The 19,986-nt window shown below is 36.9% G+C and overlaps 1 protein-coding gene across 1 annotated transcript in view; it reads left to right on the top strand.

The window, feature by feature from the left end:
- Positions 1-19,986, top strand: part of MYO9A (myosin IXA) — a 216,825-nt gene that overhangs the window by 166,416 nt on the left and 30,423 nt on the right. Inside the window, exons 31-34 of the mRNA XM_065900167.1 lie at positions 4,025-4,072; positions 8,797-8,908; positions 10,845-10,906; positions 18,942-19,134. Coding sequence (XP_065756239.1) covers positions 4,025-4,072; positions 8,797-8,908; positions 10,845-10,906; positions 18,942-19,134 — 415 coding nt within the window. The remainder of the gene's footprint in view (positions 1-4,024; positions 4,073-8,796; positions 8,909-10,844; positions 10,907-18,941; positions 19,135-19,986) is intronic.

The raw sequence follows: 19,986 nt of genomic DNA, 5'->3' as shown, positions 1-19,986 counted from the left end.
AGATGATCATATGGTTTTTATGCTTCAATTTGTTAATATGAAGTATCACGTTGAATTGCATATATTGAAGATTCCTTGCATCCCTGGGATAAATCCCACTTGATCATGGTGTATGATCCTTTTAATGTGTTGTTGAATTCTGATTGCTAGTATTTTGTTGAGGATTTTTGCATCTATAATCATCAGTGATATTGGTCTGTAATTTTCTTTTTCTGTAGTATCTTTGTCTGGTTTTGGTATCAGGGTGATGGTGACCTCATAGAATGAGTTTGGGAATGTTCCTTCCTCTGCAGTTTTTTGGAAGGGTTTGAGAAGGATGGGTGTTAGCTCTTCTCTAAATGTTTGATATAATTCATCTATGAAGCCATCTGGTCCTGGACTTTGTTTGTTGGAAGATTTTTACTCACAGTTTCAATTTCCTTACTTGTGATTGGTCTGTTCATATTTTCTATTTCTTCCTGGTTCAGTCTTGGAAGGTTATACCTTTCTAAGAATGTGTCCATTTCTTCCAGGTTGTCCATTTTATTGGCATAGAGTTGCTTGTAGTAGTCTCTTAGGATGCTTTGTATTTCTGCAGTGTCGGTTGTGACTTCTCCTTTTTCATTTCTAATTTTATTGATTTGAGCCCTCTCCCTCTTTTTCTTGATGAGTCTGGTTAATGGTTTATCAATTTTGTTTATCTTCTCAAAGAACCAGCTTTTGGTTTTATTGATCTTTGCTATTGTTTTCTTTGTCTCTACTTCATTTCTTTCTGCTCTGATCTTTATGATTTCTTTCCTTCTGCTAACTTCGGGTTTTGTTTATTCTTCTTTCTCAGTTCCTTTAGGTGTAGGGTTAGATTGTTTATTTGATATTTTTATTGTTTCTTGAACTAGGATTGTATTGCTATAAACTTCCCTTTTAGAACTGCTTTTGCTGCATCCCGTAGCTTTTGAATCATCGTGTTTTTGTTGTAATTTGTTTCTCGTTATTTTTTGATTTCCTCTTTGATTTCTTCAGTGATCGCTTGGTTATTTAGTAAGGTGTTGTTTAGCCTCCATGTGATTGTGTTTTTTACGTTTTTTTCCCTGTAATTGATTTCTAATCTCATAGTGTTGTGGTCAGAAAAGATACTTGATATGATTTCAGTCTCCTTAAATTTACTGAGGCTTGATTTGTGACCCAAGATGTGATGTAGTCTGGAGCATGTTCCATGTGCACTTGAGAAGAAAATGTAATCTGCTGTTTTTGGATAAAATGTCCTATAAATATCAATTAAATCTATCTGGTCTATTGTGTCATGTAAAGCTTATGTTTCCTTATTAATTTTCTGTTTGGATGATGTGTCCATTGGTGTAAGTGAGGTGTTAAAAGTCCCCCACTATTATTGTGTTACTGTCGATTTCCTCTTTTATAGCTGTTAGCATTTGCCTTATGTATTGACATGCTACTGTGTTGGGTGCGTATATGTTTATAATTTTTATATCTTCCTCTTGTGTTGATCTCTTGATCATTATGTAGTGCCCTTCCTTGTTTCTTGTAACATTCTTAATTTTAAAGTGTATTTTATCTGATATGAGTATTGCTACTCCAGCTTTCTTTTGAGTTCCACTTGCATGGAATATCTTTTCCATCCCCTCACTTTCAGTCTGTATGTGTCCCTAGGTCAGAAGTGGGTCTCTTGTAGACAGCATATACATGGGTCTTGTTTTTGTATCCATTCAGCAAGCCTGTGTCTTTTGGTTGGAGCATTTAATCCATTCACGTTTAAGGTAATTATCGATATGCATGTTCCTATGACCATTTTCTTAATTGTTATGGGTTTGTTTTTGTAGGTCCTTTTCTTCTCTTGTGTTTTCCACTTAGAGAAGTTCTTTATCACTTGCTGTAGAGCTGGTTTGGTGGTGCTGAATTCTCTTAGCTTTTGCTTGTCTGTAAAGCGTTTGATTTCTCCATCGAATCTGAATGAGATCCTTGCTGGGTAGAATAATCTTGGTTGTAGGTTCTTCCCTTTCATCACTTTAAATATATCATGCCACTCCCTCTGGCTTGTAGAGCTTCTGCTGAGAAATGAGCTGTTAACCTTATGGGAGATCCCTTGTATATTATTTGTTGTTTTTCCCTTGTTGCTTTCAGTAATTTTTCTTTGTCTTTACTTTTGTCAAATTGATTGCTATGTGTCTCCGAGTGTTCCTCCTTGGGTTTATCTGGTATGGGGCTCTCTGCACTTCCTAGGCTTGCGTGGCTATTTCCTTTCCCATGTTAGGGAAGTTTTCCACTATAGTCTCTTCAAATATCTTCTCTGGTCCTTTCTCTCTCTCTTCTCCTTCTGGGACCTCTATAATGCGAATGTTGTGTTTAATGTTGTCCCAGAGGTCTCTTAGGCTGTCTTCATTTCTTTTCATTCTTTTTTCTTTATTCTGTTCCACAGCAGTGAATTCCACCATTCTGTCTTCCAGGTCACTTATCCGTTCTGCTGCCTCAGTTATTCTGCTATTGATTCCTTCTAGTGTAGTTTTCATTCCCATTATTGTATTGTTCGTCTCTGTTTGTTTGTTCTTTATTTCTTCTAGGTCTTTGTTAAACGTTTCTTGCATCTTCTCGATCTTTGCGTCCATTATTTTTCCGAGGTCCTGGATCATCTTCACTATCATTATTCTGAATTCTTTTTCTGGAAGGTTGCCCATCTCCACTTCATTTAGTTGTTTTTCTGGGGTTTTATCTTGTCCCTTCCTCTGGTACATAGCCCTCTGCCTTTTCATCTTGTCTATCTTTCTGTGAATGTGGTTTTTGTCCCACAGGCTGCAGGGTTATAGTTCTTCTTGCTTCTGCTGTCTCCCCTCTGGTGGATGAGGCTATGTAAGAGGCTTGATGGGAGGGACTGGTGGTGGGTAGAGCTGACTGTTGCTCTGTTGGGCAGAGTTCAGTAAAACTTTAATCCACTTGACTGTTGATGGGTGGGTCTGGGTTCCCTCCCTGTTGGTTGTTTGACCTGAGGCAACCCATCACTGGAGCCTACCTGGGCTCTTTGGTGGGGCTAATGACAGACTCTGGGAGGGCTCACGCCAAGGACTACTTCCCAGAACTTCTGCTGCCAGTGTCCTTGTCCCCACGGTGAGCCACAGCCCCTACCCCCGCCTCTGCAGGAGCCCCTCCAACACTAGCAGGTAGGTCTGGTTCAGTCTCCCCTGGGGTCACTGCTCCTTCCTGAGTCCCGATGCGTACACTACTTTGTATGTGTCCTCCAAGAGTGGAGTCTCTGTTTCCCCAAGTCCTGTCGAAATCCTGCAGTCAAATCCCACTAGCCTTCAAAGTCTGATTCTCTAGGAGTTCCTCCTCCCGTTGCCGGACCCCCAGGTTGTGAAGCCTGACATGGGGCCCTGAACCTTCACTCCAGTGGGTGGACTTCTGTGGTATAAGTGTTCTCCAGTTAGTGAGTCACCTACCCAGCAGTTATTGGATTTGATTTTATTGTGATTGTGCCCCTCCTACCATCTCATTGTGGCTTCTCCTTTGTCTTTGGATGTGGGGTATCTTTTTTGGTGAGTTCCAGTGTCTTCCTGTCGATGATTGTTCAGCCGTTAGTTGTGGTTCTGGTGTTCTCGCAAGAGGGAGTGAGTGCTCGTCCTTCTACTCCGTCATCTTGAACCAATCTCCAATACCTTTTTATATTTAGCTCTAGGATGGAGAGTTTTCTAGAGCCAAAATATGCAAAGTGCAATCTTTGAAATTAATAATCAGGTAATTAATGTTTAAAATAAAATAATCATTTAAATTAATAATGGTGTGGCTTCTGGGCAGAACTGAGGTTTAAAAAGATAATTTCTAAAGTATCCTTCCATTCTGTTGCTTTTATGAGCACTGTGTTTTACTAAACATAAATTTTTTTTCTCACATATGCTTACTAGCACTGCACGTTTCCTCTTGAGGAATAAAGAGCTGCTTATTTTATTACCTGTTGAGCAAAAATCTCAGCATTTGCAAAGAAGTAAGAAATTATGTTAGTCTTTGTTATATCACATTTTCTGTATTTCTTTCCAACCAGGTGCCAAAAACAGAGAGAAAGAAAAGAAGGAAAAAGGAAACTGATTTAGTAAGTTGTAATCTATTTTTTTTATGTTACTAAAAAGTAATTTTTTAGACCACTAGTCTGAGCTGTATCGTAACAATATTTCTGTGGAAATATTTAAAGTATAAGTTTATCAGATGCCTAGGGGGTAATCATTTACGTCTTTACAAAAATTTAGAATGACAAATGTGTCTTGAATTCTTTGGCTTGACTTGTTATTAATGGTGGCTTCCTAAAATGGTAGAAAACTGAAATGTTTACTCATGAAAAGTACAAATATGAACACTTTTCAGAAGTAGTGGTAGGGAAGGAGTTTTTTAAGGAGCTCTCCCTCCCTTCTGAGGAATATGAGGACTATTTAGGGTTTTACAAATGTAAGTCCTAATTCAAGAGACATTCCCAAAGGCATTTGAGCATATTTTACCATTGTTCATGTTTTTATCTTTTGTATTATATGTCTCTATTGCATACTTTACCATAATCTCTGTAATTGCAAGGATGAGTTAAGCCCTAGAGGAGCTCATAATCTGCTAGTGAAGGCAGGCATTTAAAAAATTACTACTTTTAGATGTGATAAGTATTATAGTAGATAGTACAAAGTGCTGTGGAAATACAGAAAGAGAGAATGAAGGAATACTTTACAGAAGAAAAGATGTTTTTGCTAGTTCTTATCAAGTGAGTAGTAGTTTAGACAGGCAGTATCTAGCCAGAGGGAAAGAGTATGTCCAGAGACACATGAGTGAAAAACCTGACATGTTGAGCCAGTAGCTTTAATAGGCTCAAGTATTGCATGTTTATGTGGGGGTGGCTGGAAATGTAGGTAGAACTCTGGCCAGCCCTCTACCTCCAAAATGCATCTAATATCTGACCATTTCACACCACCTCCACTGCTATTACAGTAGTCCAGTAATACTATGTGTTGTCTCATAATTGATCTGCCTTCTTTATTCTTCTCCCCTTACAATTTTCTACATAATAGCCGTAATGAACATTTAAAAACAAAAATCAGGTCATGTTCCTCCTCTACTCAGAACTCTCTAGTGACTTCCAGTGTTACTCAGAGTAAAACTCAGAGTTCTTACCATGCCTACAAGACTCGACATGATCTTGACCTTGACCTCTCTAAGCTTCATTTCTTCCCACTCTCCCCCTGTTCCCTCTGCTTCAGTTGGATTTGCCTCCACCACCTTTTCCTCTTTCTTCCCAAGTTGTTTCCCCTGCTCGTCCTGTCTTCCTCCATTTCCCCTGAAAATGTTAAGCTTTAGGGCCTACAGAACCTGGATTCACCCCTGCCAATGGTAAATTCTAATCCTAGAATATTTATTGTTAACCTTATTAATAAATCAGGATTATAAATCATCCCCTATCACTTGTAAACCAAATTCTAAGGTTTTTTAGATCACTGTTTGTCACTTTTCCACTGTGTGTGTTAGAAGCATGATCTGACTCTATTTTAGCATGATCTTACCTGTTAAAGAGTTTCTTCCTTTACATGGAAGGAAAAGGAATCCTTAAAGTAGGATATTTAAGCCCTTAGCCTGGCTTACTTTTGTTCACCAATGGAGAAACTTTAGACAACTTAATCTTTGAGTCTCAATGTCCTCATGTATATAATGGGAGTATATATTATATAAAATAGGAGTAAAATAGAATTACATAAAACAGGTGTAATGTCACCCACCACTGAGGATTTTTGAGATTGTGTATGAAGTAAAGCGTAGGGAAGGTGGAGGAGTAACAGGAAGGCACCTGTTATTTAACAGGTAGTGTTTAGGCCTTCTATACATTTTAAGCCTTATAAGAATAGTCTTTTTCATATCAAGAACAATACCTTGAGATAAAAATGAGTAAAGCATATGACACTAAAAAAAAAGAAAATTCATTAATTCAACTGCTATTATATTTCAGGGCCTGTGATAAGTGCAGGCCATAGAAAGAAATGTTAAGAAATATATCAATAAATGTTTATACTTAATAGTATTCAAATTAAAATGAAACAACAGTGATTTTCTACTTTGTCCACCTATGAGCAAAGTTAAATTAGTTACCTAGTTTGGAAAGATAAAGAAATATATAGATTTTTTTCAATACTGCAGATGAGGTTATTTGCATAACTTTCTTGGAGAGGGTACTTTAATAATGGTGTATTAAAAGCCTTAAAAATATTAAAAACAAAACCAAAAAACCTTTGACGCAGCAATTCCGCATACAGGAATTTATCCAGTGGATATATCAATTTGTTCACACTGACATGTACAGGATCTTTATTGAAGAGGAATTTGTAATAAATAAACGTTTTGAAAACAACCTAAATCAGTAAGGACATGGTTAAATAAATTAGATACATCTATATAATATAATACTGATTGGCATTAAAGTAAGAGAAACCATTCTTCAAGATGTTTTATTAATTAAAAAGAGCAAAGAGCCAAACACCATATAGAAAGCTACTATTCGTATATTTTTAAAAAACCAAAATACGTTTATAACTGTACACACACACACACACACACACACACACACACACACACACAAAATATCTGAAAGTATGCACAGGAAACTGGTATCAGTGATTATTTCTATAAGAGGAACTAAACAGTTGGAATTCAGAGGTGAAAGAAAGGTTTTCATTGTATTCTATTTTGTACCTTTCGATCCATTTAGAATAAAGTAATTTTTTAATGAAACTAACTTAATATTAAGAGTTCCAGTAGAGGAAAATAATGTGCATGTGTGTGATTCACAGTTTCATTAAATAGAAGGATATCTGTGTGATAAAATATCAATATCTGGAAATATTTGAGACATCACAGAGCCAAGGTCATATTATAAAGCTGTGGGATGGATGAACTGTGAGTTAGATCTTTTTCATCTAGTTAGTTGGTTATTTGATTAATTAAGACAAAAATGACTACTAATACTCCCCTAAATATATGTATGTATGTGTAAATGTGTGTATATATGTATTTATTTATTTTAAAAAATTGAGATATAATTGACATATAACATTATACTACTTTCAGGTGTACAACATAATGATTCAGTATTTGAACTATACCATATAGTTACCAAAATGGTAACTGTACCATTTTATAATCCCACCTGAAATATCTGAGGGTTCCAGTCTCTCCACATCCTCACCAATAGTTAGTTTTGTCTAATAGTTATAGCTATTCTAGAGGGTATGAAGTGGTTTCCCATCATGGTTCTGATTTGCATTTCTCTGGTAACTAAGGATTTGAGCATCTTTTCATGTGCCTCTTGGCCATTTATACTTCTTTGATGAACTGGCTATTCAATATTTTGCCCATTTAAAAAACTGAGTTGTCTTCTTATTAATACAGTTCTTCCTGTATTCTAGGTAGAAGTCCTTTATCAGATAACGATTTGCAAATATTTTCTCTGAGTCTGTGGTTTATCTTTTTATTTTCTTAATGGTACTTTGAAGTAAAAGTTGTAAATTTTAGTGAAGTCCAGAACAATGGATTTTAATGTTACAGAATATGAAGAGTTGATTGGTGTGGTTTTAGATTCCATATTTCAATTAACCTTTAAGTTACCATTTGCAGAGTTTTAATATTGTGTCATTTTCTGAAAGGACAATTAAATTATTTTTCCATTTTCAAATTTCATATCTGTATGAAGCTGAATTTTCTTCATATTTTTCAAACTTAATTGCATACTGCCACCAGATTGCATACAGAAGTGGATATGAGAATCCAGTTGTCCTTTATTAAGCCAGACATCAAAGAGGTTTACAAAAATGTAAAACAGTACCCCTCTTGTCATTACTTTTTTTGTGTGTTTTGTTTATTTATTTATTTATTTTTGCGGTACACAGGCCTCTCACTGTTGTGGCCTCTCCCATTGTGGAGCACAGGCTCCGGACGCGCAGGCTCAGCGGCCATGGCTCACGGGCCCAGCCGCTCTGCGGCATGTGGGATCCTCCCAGACCGGGGCGCGAACCCGCATCCCCTGCATTGGCAGGCAGACTCTCAACCACTGCGCCACCAGGGAAGCCCTGTGTGTTTTAAAGATACAGTTGTTTTTCATTAAAATGTTACTTATGTTAACATGGAATATGTTTAATGATAATTTTAAGTGAATTGGATAGTTAAATTTTTTTTAGTTTTAATTTCTAACTCACATAAGTAGAAGTATCTTGAGATCATCAGTAATTTTCAGAAGTGTGAAAGATTCTTGAGATTAAAAATAAAAATTTGAGAACCGTTGCTTTTTTTTTTTTTTTTTTTTGCGGTACCTGGGCCTCTCACCACTGTGGCCTCTCCCGTTGTGGAGCACAAGCTCCGGACGCGCAGGCTCAGCGGCCATGGCTCACGGGCCCAGCAGCTCCGCGGCAAGTGGGATCTTCCCGGACCGGGGCACGAACCCGTGTCCCTTGCATCGGCAGGCAGACTCCCAACCACTGCGCCACCAGGGAGGCCCGCTAGAACCGCTGCTTTTAATTTAACATGCCAATTCAGAGTTGCATAAGACAGCTCTTAAATGTTTATAGCATTGTTTTCTGATTTTCATATAAGTTGGTTTTGTCTCTACTAGATTGTTCACTTTTTGAAAGCAGGGATCATATATTTTACCTTTATTTTATTTCTCAGATCATAATTCTCCTCCTGGAATAAGTACCCAATGAAGACAACAGGGAATTGAAGGATTTCCCATTGCCCGACATGTTAGGGCAGCATTTACTGTGTTGGCTTTAACATAGATAGCTATATTTTTTCCTTCAGGTAGAAGAGCACAATGGTCACATCTTTAAAGCCACCCAGTATAGCATCCCTACGTACTGTGAGTACTGTTCTTCTTTGATATGGATAATGGACCGAGCCTCTGTTTGCAAATGTAAGTATGAGAGTTCTTTGAGGAATTTTTTAACCACTTGATATTTGTGTTTCCATGAGCTTTCTTAAATCTTCTTTAACATTAAGGAGTAATTCACACTCCCTAATTCTTTAACTTCATTTCTCATTATAGTTCCCTTTACCTACTCTTTGTTGGCAAATAAGATATTTTGGTGTTCTTTGGTTACTGTTCTTGCAGCTCACTCCATCTGAAATGCTCTCAGATGTTAGTATGACATACTACTTCAGTTGATTTATGTCTCCACCCTCCTATCTAAAATGCCACCCTGTCCCCCAATTCTCTATCCCTTTACTCAGCTTTTCTAGTCTTTATAGTAGTTATCACCACCCAAGATGATGTTAAGTATTCATTTGTTTTCTTGTTTGTCTGTCCCACTAGAATGTGTTCTCTGTAAGGTCAGGAAACTTATCTGTCTCTTCTGTTTACCTAGAAGTATACAGAACAGTTCTGGCACATTGTAAGTTTTAGTAAATATTTATTGGGTAGATGGACCTGTAGATGGTTGGATGAATTAATGAACAAATTCTTAGATTATAACCAGAAAGGTACTTTTTTCTACTATAATTCTTTATCATAACCTTTAAATCCTAGAATGTGAGTGGAGATTTTTTGTGGGTCAGCTTGGTTCTGGCTTACAGAGGGTCTTTAGTGTCTACTCCTGTCATTCCATACATCTATCCTGGTGCTTTTAATAATTTTGTGAGTCTTTGTTTACTAGTGGGCCAGAACTGAATAAAAGAAATATTAGGAAGGGTTGTGTCCAGTATGACAACAAGGATGGAAATCATGTTCACCATAGTGAAATCAGCACTTGGATATTGCTGGATATGTTCACTTGTTCTATGGTTCAAAAGTGGTTTTCTTTTTGCTTTATTATCAGTAGTCTAAAAAAATTGCAGTGAAAGTGAAATTGGGAGTAGTTTGCCATGTACTTGACTGTTTAATGTTAGTCTGATTCCTGTAGGTTTGGTATGATTTTCTCTGTGATCTGAAACTGAAAATACAAAGAATCTGCTTCTTTTTTTTAATGACTTGGGAGGGTTTGGTTTGATTTCTTAACAGCATTAACTAACTTTTTTTGTGCTTATACTGGTGATTTCACCAGTACAATGGTATGGTCTCCTCTCCTTGATCTTGGCTTTGAAGACCCCTGAAGTCATGCTTTAGAAGCTCAAGAAGCATATTCAGGTGTTGATGTGCCGGAGCCAAAGCTGGTGTACCAAAATGATATAGGCCAAGTAGTTTCTCCGTATTCTCCTCTCAGCGTGCCCTTCGCACCTACTGCTGCCTACCACCCTTTTATCTCCTGCTCCGAGAAATTATTTCTGCTCTTAACTTCTTCCTTATCTCATATTCCCAATCACTACTGATATTCTTTATGTTCTGGTTCCTCAGAGCTCTATTCTGGACCTTCTAAGATAGTTAATAAGGCCTTTCTTATATCTTAGTATGCTACCAAATTTGTTTTGATTTTAGTAAAGGTCTTTGACAGTAATGCTTTTCTTACCCGTTGGAATGATTTTTAATAGGTATTTCTTTCATTTTAGCAGATCGTAGAACAAATTTAAGAGGGGAACATGAGCACTAGTTTGTGAATCAGACCACAGAGATACATATTCTGCTGGAATATGGTGGGGACAAGGGAGGAGGGGTGGGCAATCTTGAAAGAATAAAAAGCTTTTTCATAGACAGTGGTTAGAAATTTTAGGTATGTTTTTCAACTTCATTTTTCTGAATTGAATGAATTAAGACAACTTTTCATTCTAATACCATACAAAGTATATGTATGTGATACTATAGCAGTCTCAGCTTTAAAGGTAAAAATTTATGCTCAGAATAAAGCAGTAAACTTATTAAATTCTTGTCACTGATGTACAGACTTCTGAAAATGCTACATTCTTAACCTATTTTTCAGTATGCAAGTATGCTTGTCATAAGAGGTGCTGTCTGAAAACCACAGCCAAGTGCCCTAAAAAGGTAAGAAGTTATCATCTATGAGTAATAAATAACAGGTCTGTTGGTTTTTCGTGCCTTGTAGAAAGAAATCAAGGCCTCTGATGATTTTATAGAGTAGCAGTTTTCAAACTTTTTGGCCACAAATCACAGTAAGAAATACATTTTATATCGTAATCCAGCATACACATATAGAGGGATGTGTATATATAACTGAATCGATTTTCCTGGAACTATATTTACCTTTACTACATGGGAACTACTAAACTGATTTCACAACCAACAACTTATTAAAACACTTCTTTTAAAGGTTTCCTACTTCTTTAAACACTCATAAGTGTTTCTAGAAATTGTCTTGAAAGTGGTAGGCTACAGTTAAAGATTTTAACATGAACAGTAAAATTCACCAGATAGTTGGTGTTTTTACATATTTCTACTTGGATACACAGACAGATCTAAAAGATACTGCACATGTACTCTGCTACCTTTATGCTTCAGTGAAGCGACAATTTTGGAAATATTTCAGGCTTTTATTGGTGTATAATCACATTTTCTTATTTATTAGTCACATATAATTTTAACAATACTATGCAAATCTGAACTATAATAAAATGTGTGTGCATGTTTACAGCCCTTGTATATAGTTTGCATCTGTTCCAAATTAGTAGACAAACATGGCAAAGTACAAAGAGAAATTTGACAAAGGGCTTAAAATACAACGAAGGTGGGCCATCTGCTTCCAGCTAAGATGAAGTAGCTTCTGGCAGACTAATATTCATGCTGAGAACAGCTGAAAAAAGTCTGTTGGCTAGCATTAGAAAGCTGCCCAGGCAAATTGAATTTAGGGGCCTAGATCCTACAGAGAAGAGAATTACAGATTGGTGAATCTATATCTATGAGATGTTTCTCTCCTACTGGGAGTTTGTCAATTTTTGTTGTAGGGCAGGAAACCAAGATCCTGGGCAGAGGGCCACACTTAAGAGTCAGAGAGGCCATCAGTGCTCTTAGAAATCTGATAGAGTTATAGAGACAAAAGTTGGAGTTTGGGATTGCCAGGACTTGAGGGACCATGATCCAAACATATAGAGAAGTGAGCCTGAAACTCAGAGGTTTTTCCCTCAAAGCGTTTTCTGAATTCTTAAGCTGCACAGGGCAAGAGGCTAAGAAGCTAAACAGAAAAGCAAATTAAGAGTATTTTGTAGTCTCACAGTGTCAAAGAGAGAAAAATTAGACTTGGATGACCCACCTTTGAAAAAGGACCCTAGTCAATACTCTAGACTCTTCAGTGAGACCTGTGAAGAGGTATACCCCAGGAAGGAGGATGAAGCATTGATAACATTGATCAACTGAGTTTTATAAAAACTGCAAGGCAGTCCTTGATTGGATTAAGATGATCTCTTCCTTTTTCTAGCTACCCACCTACAGAGAATAGCATGAATTCTCTCTAAAGAGAGAGAACATTGTTGAGAGCCTTTACAATTTGTTCATATATGAAATTAGACATTAAGAAATGAGACTAAGAAATAAACAGACAATATCTGTAGACTCATAGATGACCCATTACTGAATTCAGACATGTACTTAAAATTTTTTTAATTAATATGTTTAGATGCTCGATAAAAAGATTTAAAATGGGGCTTCCCTGGTGGTGCAGTGGTTGAGAGTCCGCCTGCCGATGAAGGGGACCACGGGTTCGTGCCCCAGTCCGGGAAGATCCCACATGCAGCGGAGCGGCTGGGCCCATGAGCCCTGGCCGCTGAGCCTGCACATCCGGAGCCTGTGCTTCGCAATGGGAGAGGCCACAACAGTGAGAGGCCCGCGTACGGGAAAAAAAAAAAAAAAAAAAGATTTAAAATGTCTTTTTTATCATAAAATTGAAATATATATATAAAAAAGAGCCAAATGGAAATTATAAAAATAAAAAATGCAATTGAAATTGTAAACTCAAAAGATAGGTTTAACAGTGTATTGGCCATAGGAGAAGAGAAGATTGGTGAGCTGAAAAATAGATAAGTAGAGACATCCAAGCATGGAGAGTAAAAAGAATGGGGAAATACAGAAATAAACATAGAGACATATGGGAAAGGATGGAAGTTTCTTAAATGTGTGCAGTTGGAGTCCAGGAAGAAAAGAGAACAAGGGAGAAGCAGCATTTTAAGAGCTAATGGTCAACACGTCAACCACTTTCAACCTAAAGTGGGATAAATGCAAAGAAAATCATACTAGATGAATAGTCCTCCAAATGGAAGAAAAGGAAAATTTCTTAAAAGCATTCAGAGGAGGGAAAAAAATAACCGCTGCTAAAGGAGCAGTGAAAAGACTGACAACGGACTTATCAGTAGAAATGATGGAAGCCAAAAAGACAGTGGTTTGGCATATTTTAAGTGTTTTAAGAAAATAAAGCTAACTCAGAATTCTGTACTTGGTGACAGTAGCCTTCCAAAGTGAAAATGACGTGAAAACACTCCAGACAAAAACTCAGAATTTGTCATCAGCAGACCTGCAATAAAAGAAATACTAAAGATCTCCAGGCAGAAGGAAAATGATCTCAGATAGAAACAGAAGTACAGGAAGGAGTGAAGAGCTATGGAAAGCGTAAATAATATGTGTAAATATAAATGAATATTGACTAAAAACAATAATAATGTCTTGTGGCTTAAAATATAAAGAGAATTAAATTATGTGACAACACCACCACCAGGGTGGTTGGGAAAATGAAGTTAAACTATTCCAAGGTCCCTGGATTATCTGAGAAGTGGTGGCGCAGTGGTTAAGAATCTGCCTGCCAGTGCAGGGGACATGGGTTCCAGCCCTGGTCCAGGAAGACCCCACATGCTGCAGAGCAACTAAGCCTGTGTGCCACAACTACTGAGCCTGTGCTCTAGAGCCCACGAGCCACAACTACTGAGCCCGCGTGCCACAACTACTGAAGCCTGTGTGCCTAGAGCCCGTGGTCCTCAACAAGAGAAGCCACTGCAATGAGAAGCCTGCACACCACAAGGGAAGAGTAGCCCCCACTCGTCGCAACTAGAGAAAGCCCGCGCACAGCAACGAAGACCCAACGCAGCCAAAAATAAATATATTTGACTTAAATATGTTATGAGTATTTGTTGTAGTCTTTAAAGTAGCCACTAAAAGAATAGCAAATGAATATAATAGCTAAAAAGCTAATAAAGGTGGGAAAACGGAAAAACAAAAAGTACTTGATTAATCTAAGAGAAGATGAGAAATGAGAGAAACAGAATCATAAATCAGGTCAAAGAAAATAAATAGTGGATTGATAGATATAAGTCCAAATATATTGGTGATTACATTAAATGTTAATAGACCAAATACTTCCAATTAAAAGACTAGGATAGGGACTTCCCTGGTGGTCCAGTGGTAAAGAATCTGCCTTCCAATGCAGGGGACACAGGTTCGATCCCTGGTCAGGGAGCTAAGTTCCCACATGCTGCAGGGCAACTAAGCCCACACGTCACAACTAGAGAGAGAAAACCCACACACCACAACTAGAGAGAAACCCAAGCTCCGCAACGAAGAGACCGCATGCTGAGCCCCCATGCCTCAATGACCTGATGCAGCCAAAAAATATATATATTAAAAACAAAAAGAGACTAGGATAGGGACTTCCCTGGATGTCCAGTGGGTAACACTCTGTGCTCCCAATGCAGGGGGCCTGGGTTCGATCCCTGGTCAGGGAACTAGATCCCACATGCATGCCGCAGCTAAGAAGTCCGCATGCCACAACTAAGAAGCCCACATGTCGCAACTAAGAGTCCGTATGCCACAACTAAGAAGTCTGCATGGCGCAACTAAAGATCCCGCATTCCGCAACAAAGATCCCATGTGCTGCAACTAAGACCTGGCGCAGCCAGAATAAATAAATAATTTTTTAAAAGACTACGATAAAACCAACTGAAAAATCTCAATGATATGCTATTTACAAGAAACATACTTAAATATGTTTTAAAAAAATACAGAAGGTTGAAAGCAAAAGGATAGATAGATATAGCATGCAGAGACTAACCAATAGAAAAGTGGTGTAGCTGTAATAATACTAAAATGTACTTTAGGACGACAAACATTACTTCAGGTAAAGATGTTTCATAATGATGAAATGGTCAAGCCATTAGGGAGCTATAAAAATTCTAACTTTAGAAGAGTCTGTTACTATAGCTTCAATACCTGGAAGACAAAAATTCAGTAAGGATGCAACTGATTTAAAAAACACACTTAAAAATCTTATCTACTTGGGGCTTCCCTGGTGGCGCAGTGGTTGAGAGTCCACCTGCCGTTGCAGGGGACACGAGTTCGTGCCCCGGTCTGGGAAGATCCCACATGCCGCGGAGCGGCTGGGCCCGTGAGCCATGGCCACTGAGCCTGCGCGTCCGGAGCCTGTGCTCCGCAATGGGAGAGGCCACAACAGTGAGAGGCCCGCGTACTGCAAAAAAAAAAAAACAAAAATATCTTATCTACTTGATGTGTGTTGAACCCTGCATCTTACAACTGCCTGAATACACAGTCTTTTCAACTGCACATGGAACATTTGACAAAATTGATCATATGTTGGGCCATTAAACAAGTCCCTACAGATTTCAGAGGATTGAATATTTTGAGAGTATATTCTTTGACCAGAATAAAATTAAGCTATAAATCAACATAAAGATAAGTAGACAATCCTCAAATGAAAATGGAAAAATATTTTGAACGAAGTGATGAGGAAAGTATGACACAACGAAAGTGTGGGTATAGCTAAATTTGTGATTAGAGGAATATTTATAGCTTTAAGTATATATTAATATACATTAATAATATATTAATGTACAATACATTATAATACACATTAGAAAGGATACAAGGATAGAAATTATATAAACTTCTATCTGTCGAAGGTAGGAAAAGAAAACCCAGCAAATTAAACCCAAAGGCAATAGAAAGAAGATAATAAAGTTAAATAAATGAAATGAAAAACATTTATACAAAAGATAAAAAGCTACAAAGCTAAATTTTAGTTCTTTGAAAAGACAATGCATAAACTCTTAGCAAGAGTGATCAATAAAGAGAATTTTTAAAAAACCAAATCATTCACAAGAAGAAAAACATACACCGCAGATACTGCAAACATTAAAAGGAAAATAAAAGGCTATTATGGACACCTTGATGCTAATAAATTTGACATTTTAGATTAATTGGGCAAATTCCCACAAAAACACAACTAAGTTAAACTAAGTCAAGGAAAAATAGAAAATCTAAAGAGTTATATCTATTAAAATAGAATCTGTAGTTGAAAAAGCTTCTCACAAAGACATCTTCAGGCCCAGATGGTTTTGCCGTTGAATATTTCCCAGTGTTTAAGGAAGAAACAACACCAGTCTTTTACAGACTCTGCCAGAGAATGGTAAAGAGTAAATACTTCAGTACTTTTTTCCCAAATTGACGAATGAAGATAGTGAAACCTTGAAGTCAATCATGAAAAGGATAAAGGAAAATTTCAGTTCAGGCTGTATCATAAGCTTAGATGTAAAAGCCTTAACCAAAATGTTAGTACATTGAATCTGTGCTAATGACAGATGAAAAAAAAAGACTTCATGATAAAGTTGGGTTTTTTTTGTTTTTTGGGGGGTTTTTTTGCGGTACGCGGGCCTCTCACTGTTGTGGCCTCTCCCGTTGCGGAGCACAGGCTCTGGATGCGCAGGCTCAGCAGCCATGGCTCATGGGCTCAGCCGCTCCACGGCATGTGGGATCTTCCCGGACTGGGGCATGAACCCGTGTCCCCTGCATCGGCAGGCGGACTCTCAACCACTGCGCCACCAGGGAAGCCCGATAAAGTTGGTTTTTAATCCATAAATGCAAAGTTGGTTTATGGAAAAAATCAGTTTTTTTGAAAAAATCATTCAAAAATCAGTTGATGTAATTCACCATATTGAACTAATAAAGAAAAAAATATGGTCATCTCAATAAATACAAAAAAAGTTTTAGATAAATTTCAAAAAACACTCACTATTCAAAGAAAAAAAAATCAACCACAGAGTGGAAGAAGATATTTGCAGCTTGGATCTACAATATCTAAAAAGCATCTACAAGTCAGTAAGAAAGAGATGGTCAACTCTGTGGAAAAATGAGCGCATAATTTAAGCAAGCACCTCACGAGAGAGGATTTCCAAATGACCAATAAACATATGAAAAGGTGACCAACTTCACTAATCATCAGGGAAATGCAAATTGCAATCATAGTGAGGTATATACCCACTAGAATAGCTAAAATGAAAAACATCTTAACAAGAATATAAAGCAATTGGAACTTTCATACATTACTGGTAGGAGTTTGAGTTAACCTAACAGCTCTTGAAATTATTTGGCAGTACCTATCAAACCTGAACATAAGCATTTCTCATGACTTAGCAGTGCCACTCTAAGATATATACCCAACATATATACATAGATATCTGTGCCAAAAGACAAAAGAACATTTATATCAGCACTATTTGAAATATCCCCAAACTGAAAGAAACCTGAATGTCCATCAACAGTAGAATGAGTAAATAAATTGTGGTATATTTGTATAATGGAATGCAATATGGCAGTGAGATTAAACTGTTGGTACTCACAAACATAATGTTGAGTGAAAGAAGCCAGAAACAAGAATACATACTGTATTATTCAAAAATAAATAAAGTTCAAGAATAAATGAAACTTAACTCATGGAATGCATATTATATGTTACCATTAATGTAATGTTCAAAAGCAGTTAAGACTAATTTGTAGTGATAGAAATACAGATACTGGTTATTTGTGAAAGGTGAAATGCATAGTAGTTGGGAGGGTCTTGAGAGGGAGATAACTGCTGGTTATATTCTATTTCTTGATTTGGGTTCTGGTAAGAAGTGTGCATTCATTTTTTCTAAGTCTGTCAAGCTGTACACTTAATGATTTATATACTTTTTAATATATGTGTCATATTTCAATAAAACTTTATTTAAAATATACAAGGAAATTACTTCGGACAGAAAATAATTAAAGACACCCTGCCACCCCTTCCCGCAGAAGAAAAAAAGAAAATAACTAAAAACATATATTGATTTTACAATAAGAACTCAGAGTTCACTTTTTCTCAGTTGAGAATAGTAAAATTAATTTTTCCCTTAATTTCAAGAAATAGAAATTTTTAGCATGTTTGCTTTAGATTAGTTGGTTTCAAATAAAACTATTTTGAAGTTTTTGTTTAATACCTTCAAGAATTTTTTTTTGCTTTCACAGGTCTTACTATTAACATTCCCAGTGCCCTAGGGATAGCCATAACATTTAAATAAATAGATTATACATGTGCATGTGTGTGTCATAGTAATAGGAAGAAGATTGGCTAAAGTTATTTTGTTTTAATTATTGCAGCAAACATTATTTTATTTCTTTTAACAATTTATTAAGCATTTGCCATATACCAGATACTGTGCTTTGTATGTTCACCTGTAACTTAATTTTTACAATAACCCTCTGAGATAGAAAGGTGATATTCCTATTCCCAGCTATAATCTAGTTGCAAATATGAAATAACCTAATTCATATAGTGACAATATATGCCTCTGCCTTTAGCTATGACATCAATAGTCAGTTAAACTTCCCTTAAGTTTACATAAACACTGAAGCGTTCTTATGCTTCAGAAATTATTGACAACTAATTAATTTTAAATCAACAGATTTTCAAATGGTACTTGGTGAATGTTTAACATACAAAGTCTATCCCCTTTCTCCTTTGCCCACATCCCATCTTTACATGAAGAGATTTTTTTTAATAGAAAGGGAAACAGTAATCTGTTGCCACTGCCTCCATTCTGCCCCATTATTTGGCAGGGGTCAGGAGGATTCCTAGTGGAAGAAGATTGAAACTAACAGCTCATATATTTATACTCTCAGCATTTATCATAATTCCCTTTTCTCCCAGCTTTCATAACTATGCTTGTAAAACTTGAGGAAAATAAAAAGTAGTTACTCTTAAAGAATTGGATAAACATATTTAACAATGTTTGAATGTATTTGGAAACAAAAATTATTTTCCATTTAGTATGATCCAGAGCTATCATCTCGACAGTTTGGGGTTGAATTATCCCGTTTGACCAGTGAAGACCGAACTGTTCCTTTGGTGGTGGAAAAACTCATAAACTACATTGAAATGCATGGATTATACACAGAAGGTATTTACCGAAAGTCTGGTTCAACTAATAAAATCAAGGAGCTTCGACAAGGTCTAGATACAGGTAAGATAGTGCCCTCTAAATCAAGACCAAATAATTTTATTTAAATAGGTCATCTTGCGCTCTTAGTTTTCATTACATGTTGATCATTTTCTTGCAGCCAGAGTGCAGTCTTTTCTGTGGTGCTTGTTTTATCATTTGTAGCTTTCAAAAGAGTCTTTGTTTTTATGTGGTCAATTCAGCAAACATACATTGCATATCATTTGTACAGGCATTATTAGGTACTTCAGACAGATCTCATTTAATCTTTTTTTAACAGTCTGGTAAGATCATGTCTTTAATTTACAAAGAAGAAAATTTAGGTTCAGGGAGATTGAATAATGAGCTGTTGATGAGATGCAGGGCACTGTGCTGATGTTTTTGTATTAATTTTCACAACAGATCTTTGTACTAATCTTCCCAAACAGTGTTTATTATCCCTGTTTACAGATGAAGAAACTGAGGCTTACAGAGGATCTTGCCCAAAGACTCACCACCAATAAGTGACAAAGCTGGCATTTAACCCATAATCTAAATTATTGCCTGTTAGTCTCTGTTATTCTGATTCCAAGTGGTGCTCTTTCTGATGCATATTCTTGCCTTCCTACATTGATGCAATAGTTATTTAAATGGATAAGTAGTGAACTGAACATGTATCTGTGTAGAGCTCTAGCCTGAGTCCTGGAATGTATGCAGAAGTTTGACTTTGGCTTTATGTTCAACTTCTACTCTTCACCACTATTAGAAAGGAATAGATTTTTTTTTTTTTTGTCACACTGCACGGCTTGTGGGATCTTAGTTCCCCGTCCAGGGATTGAGCCTGGGCCCTCGGCAGTGAAAGCACGGAGTTCTAACCACTGGACCACCAGGGAATTC

This window comes from Phocoena phocoena, chromosome 2, assembly GCF_963924675.1.
Source record: "Phocoena phocoena chromosome 2, mPhoPho1.1, whole genome shotgun sequence".
Taxonomy (NCBI): domain Eukaryota; kingdom Metazoa; phylum Chordata; class Mammalia; order Artiodactyla; family Phocoenidae; genus Phocoena; species Phocoena phocoena.
This window is presented reverse-complemented; position numbering and strand designations above follow the sequence as displayed.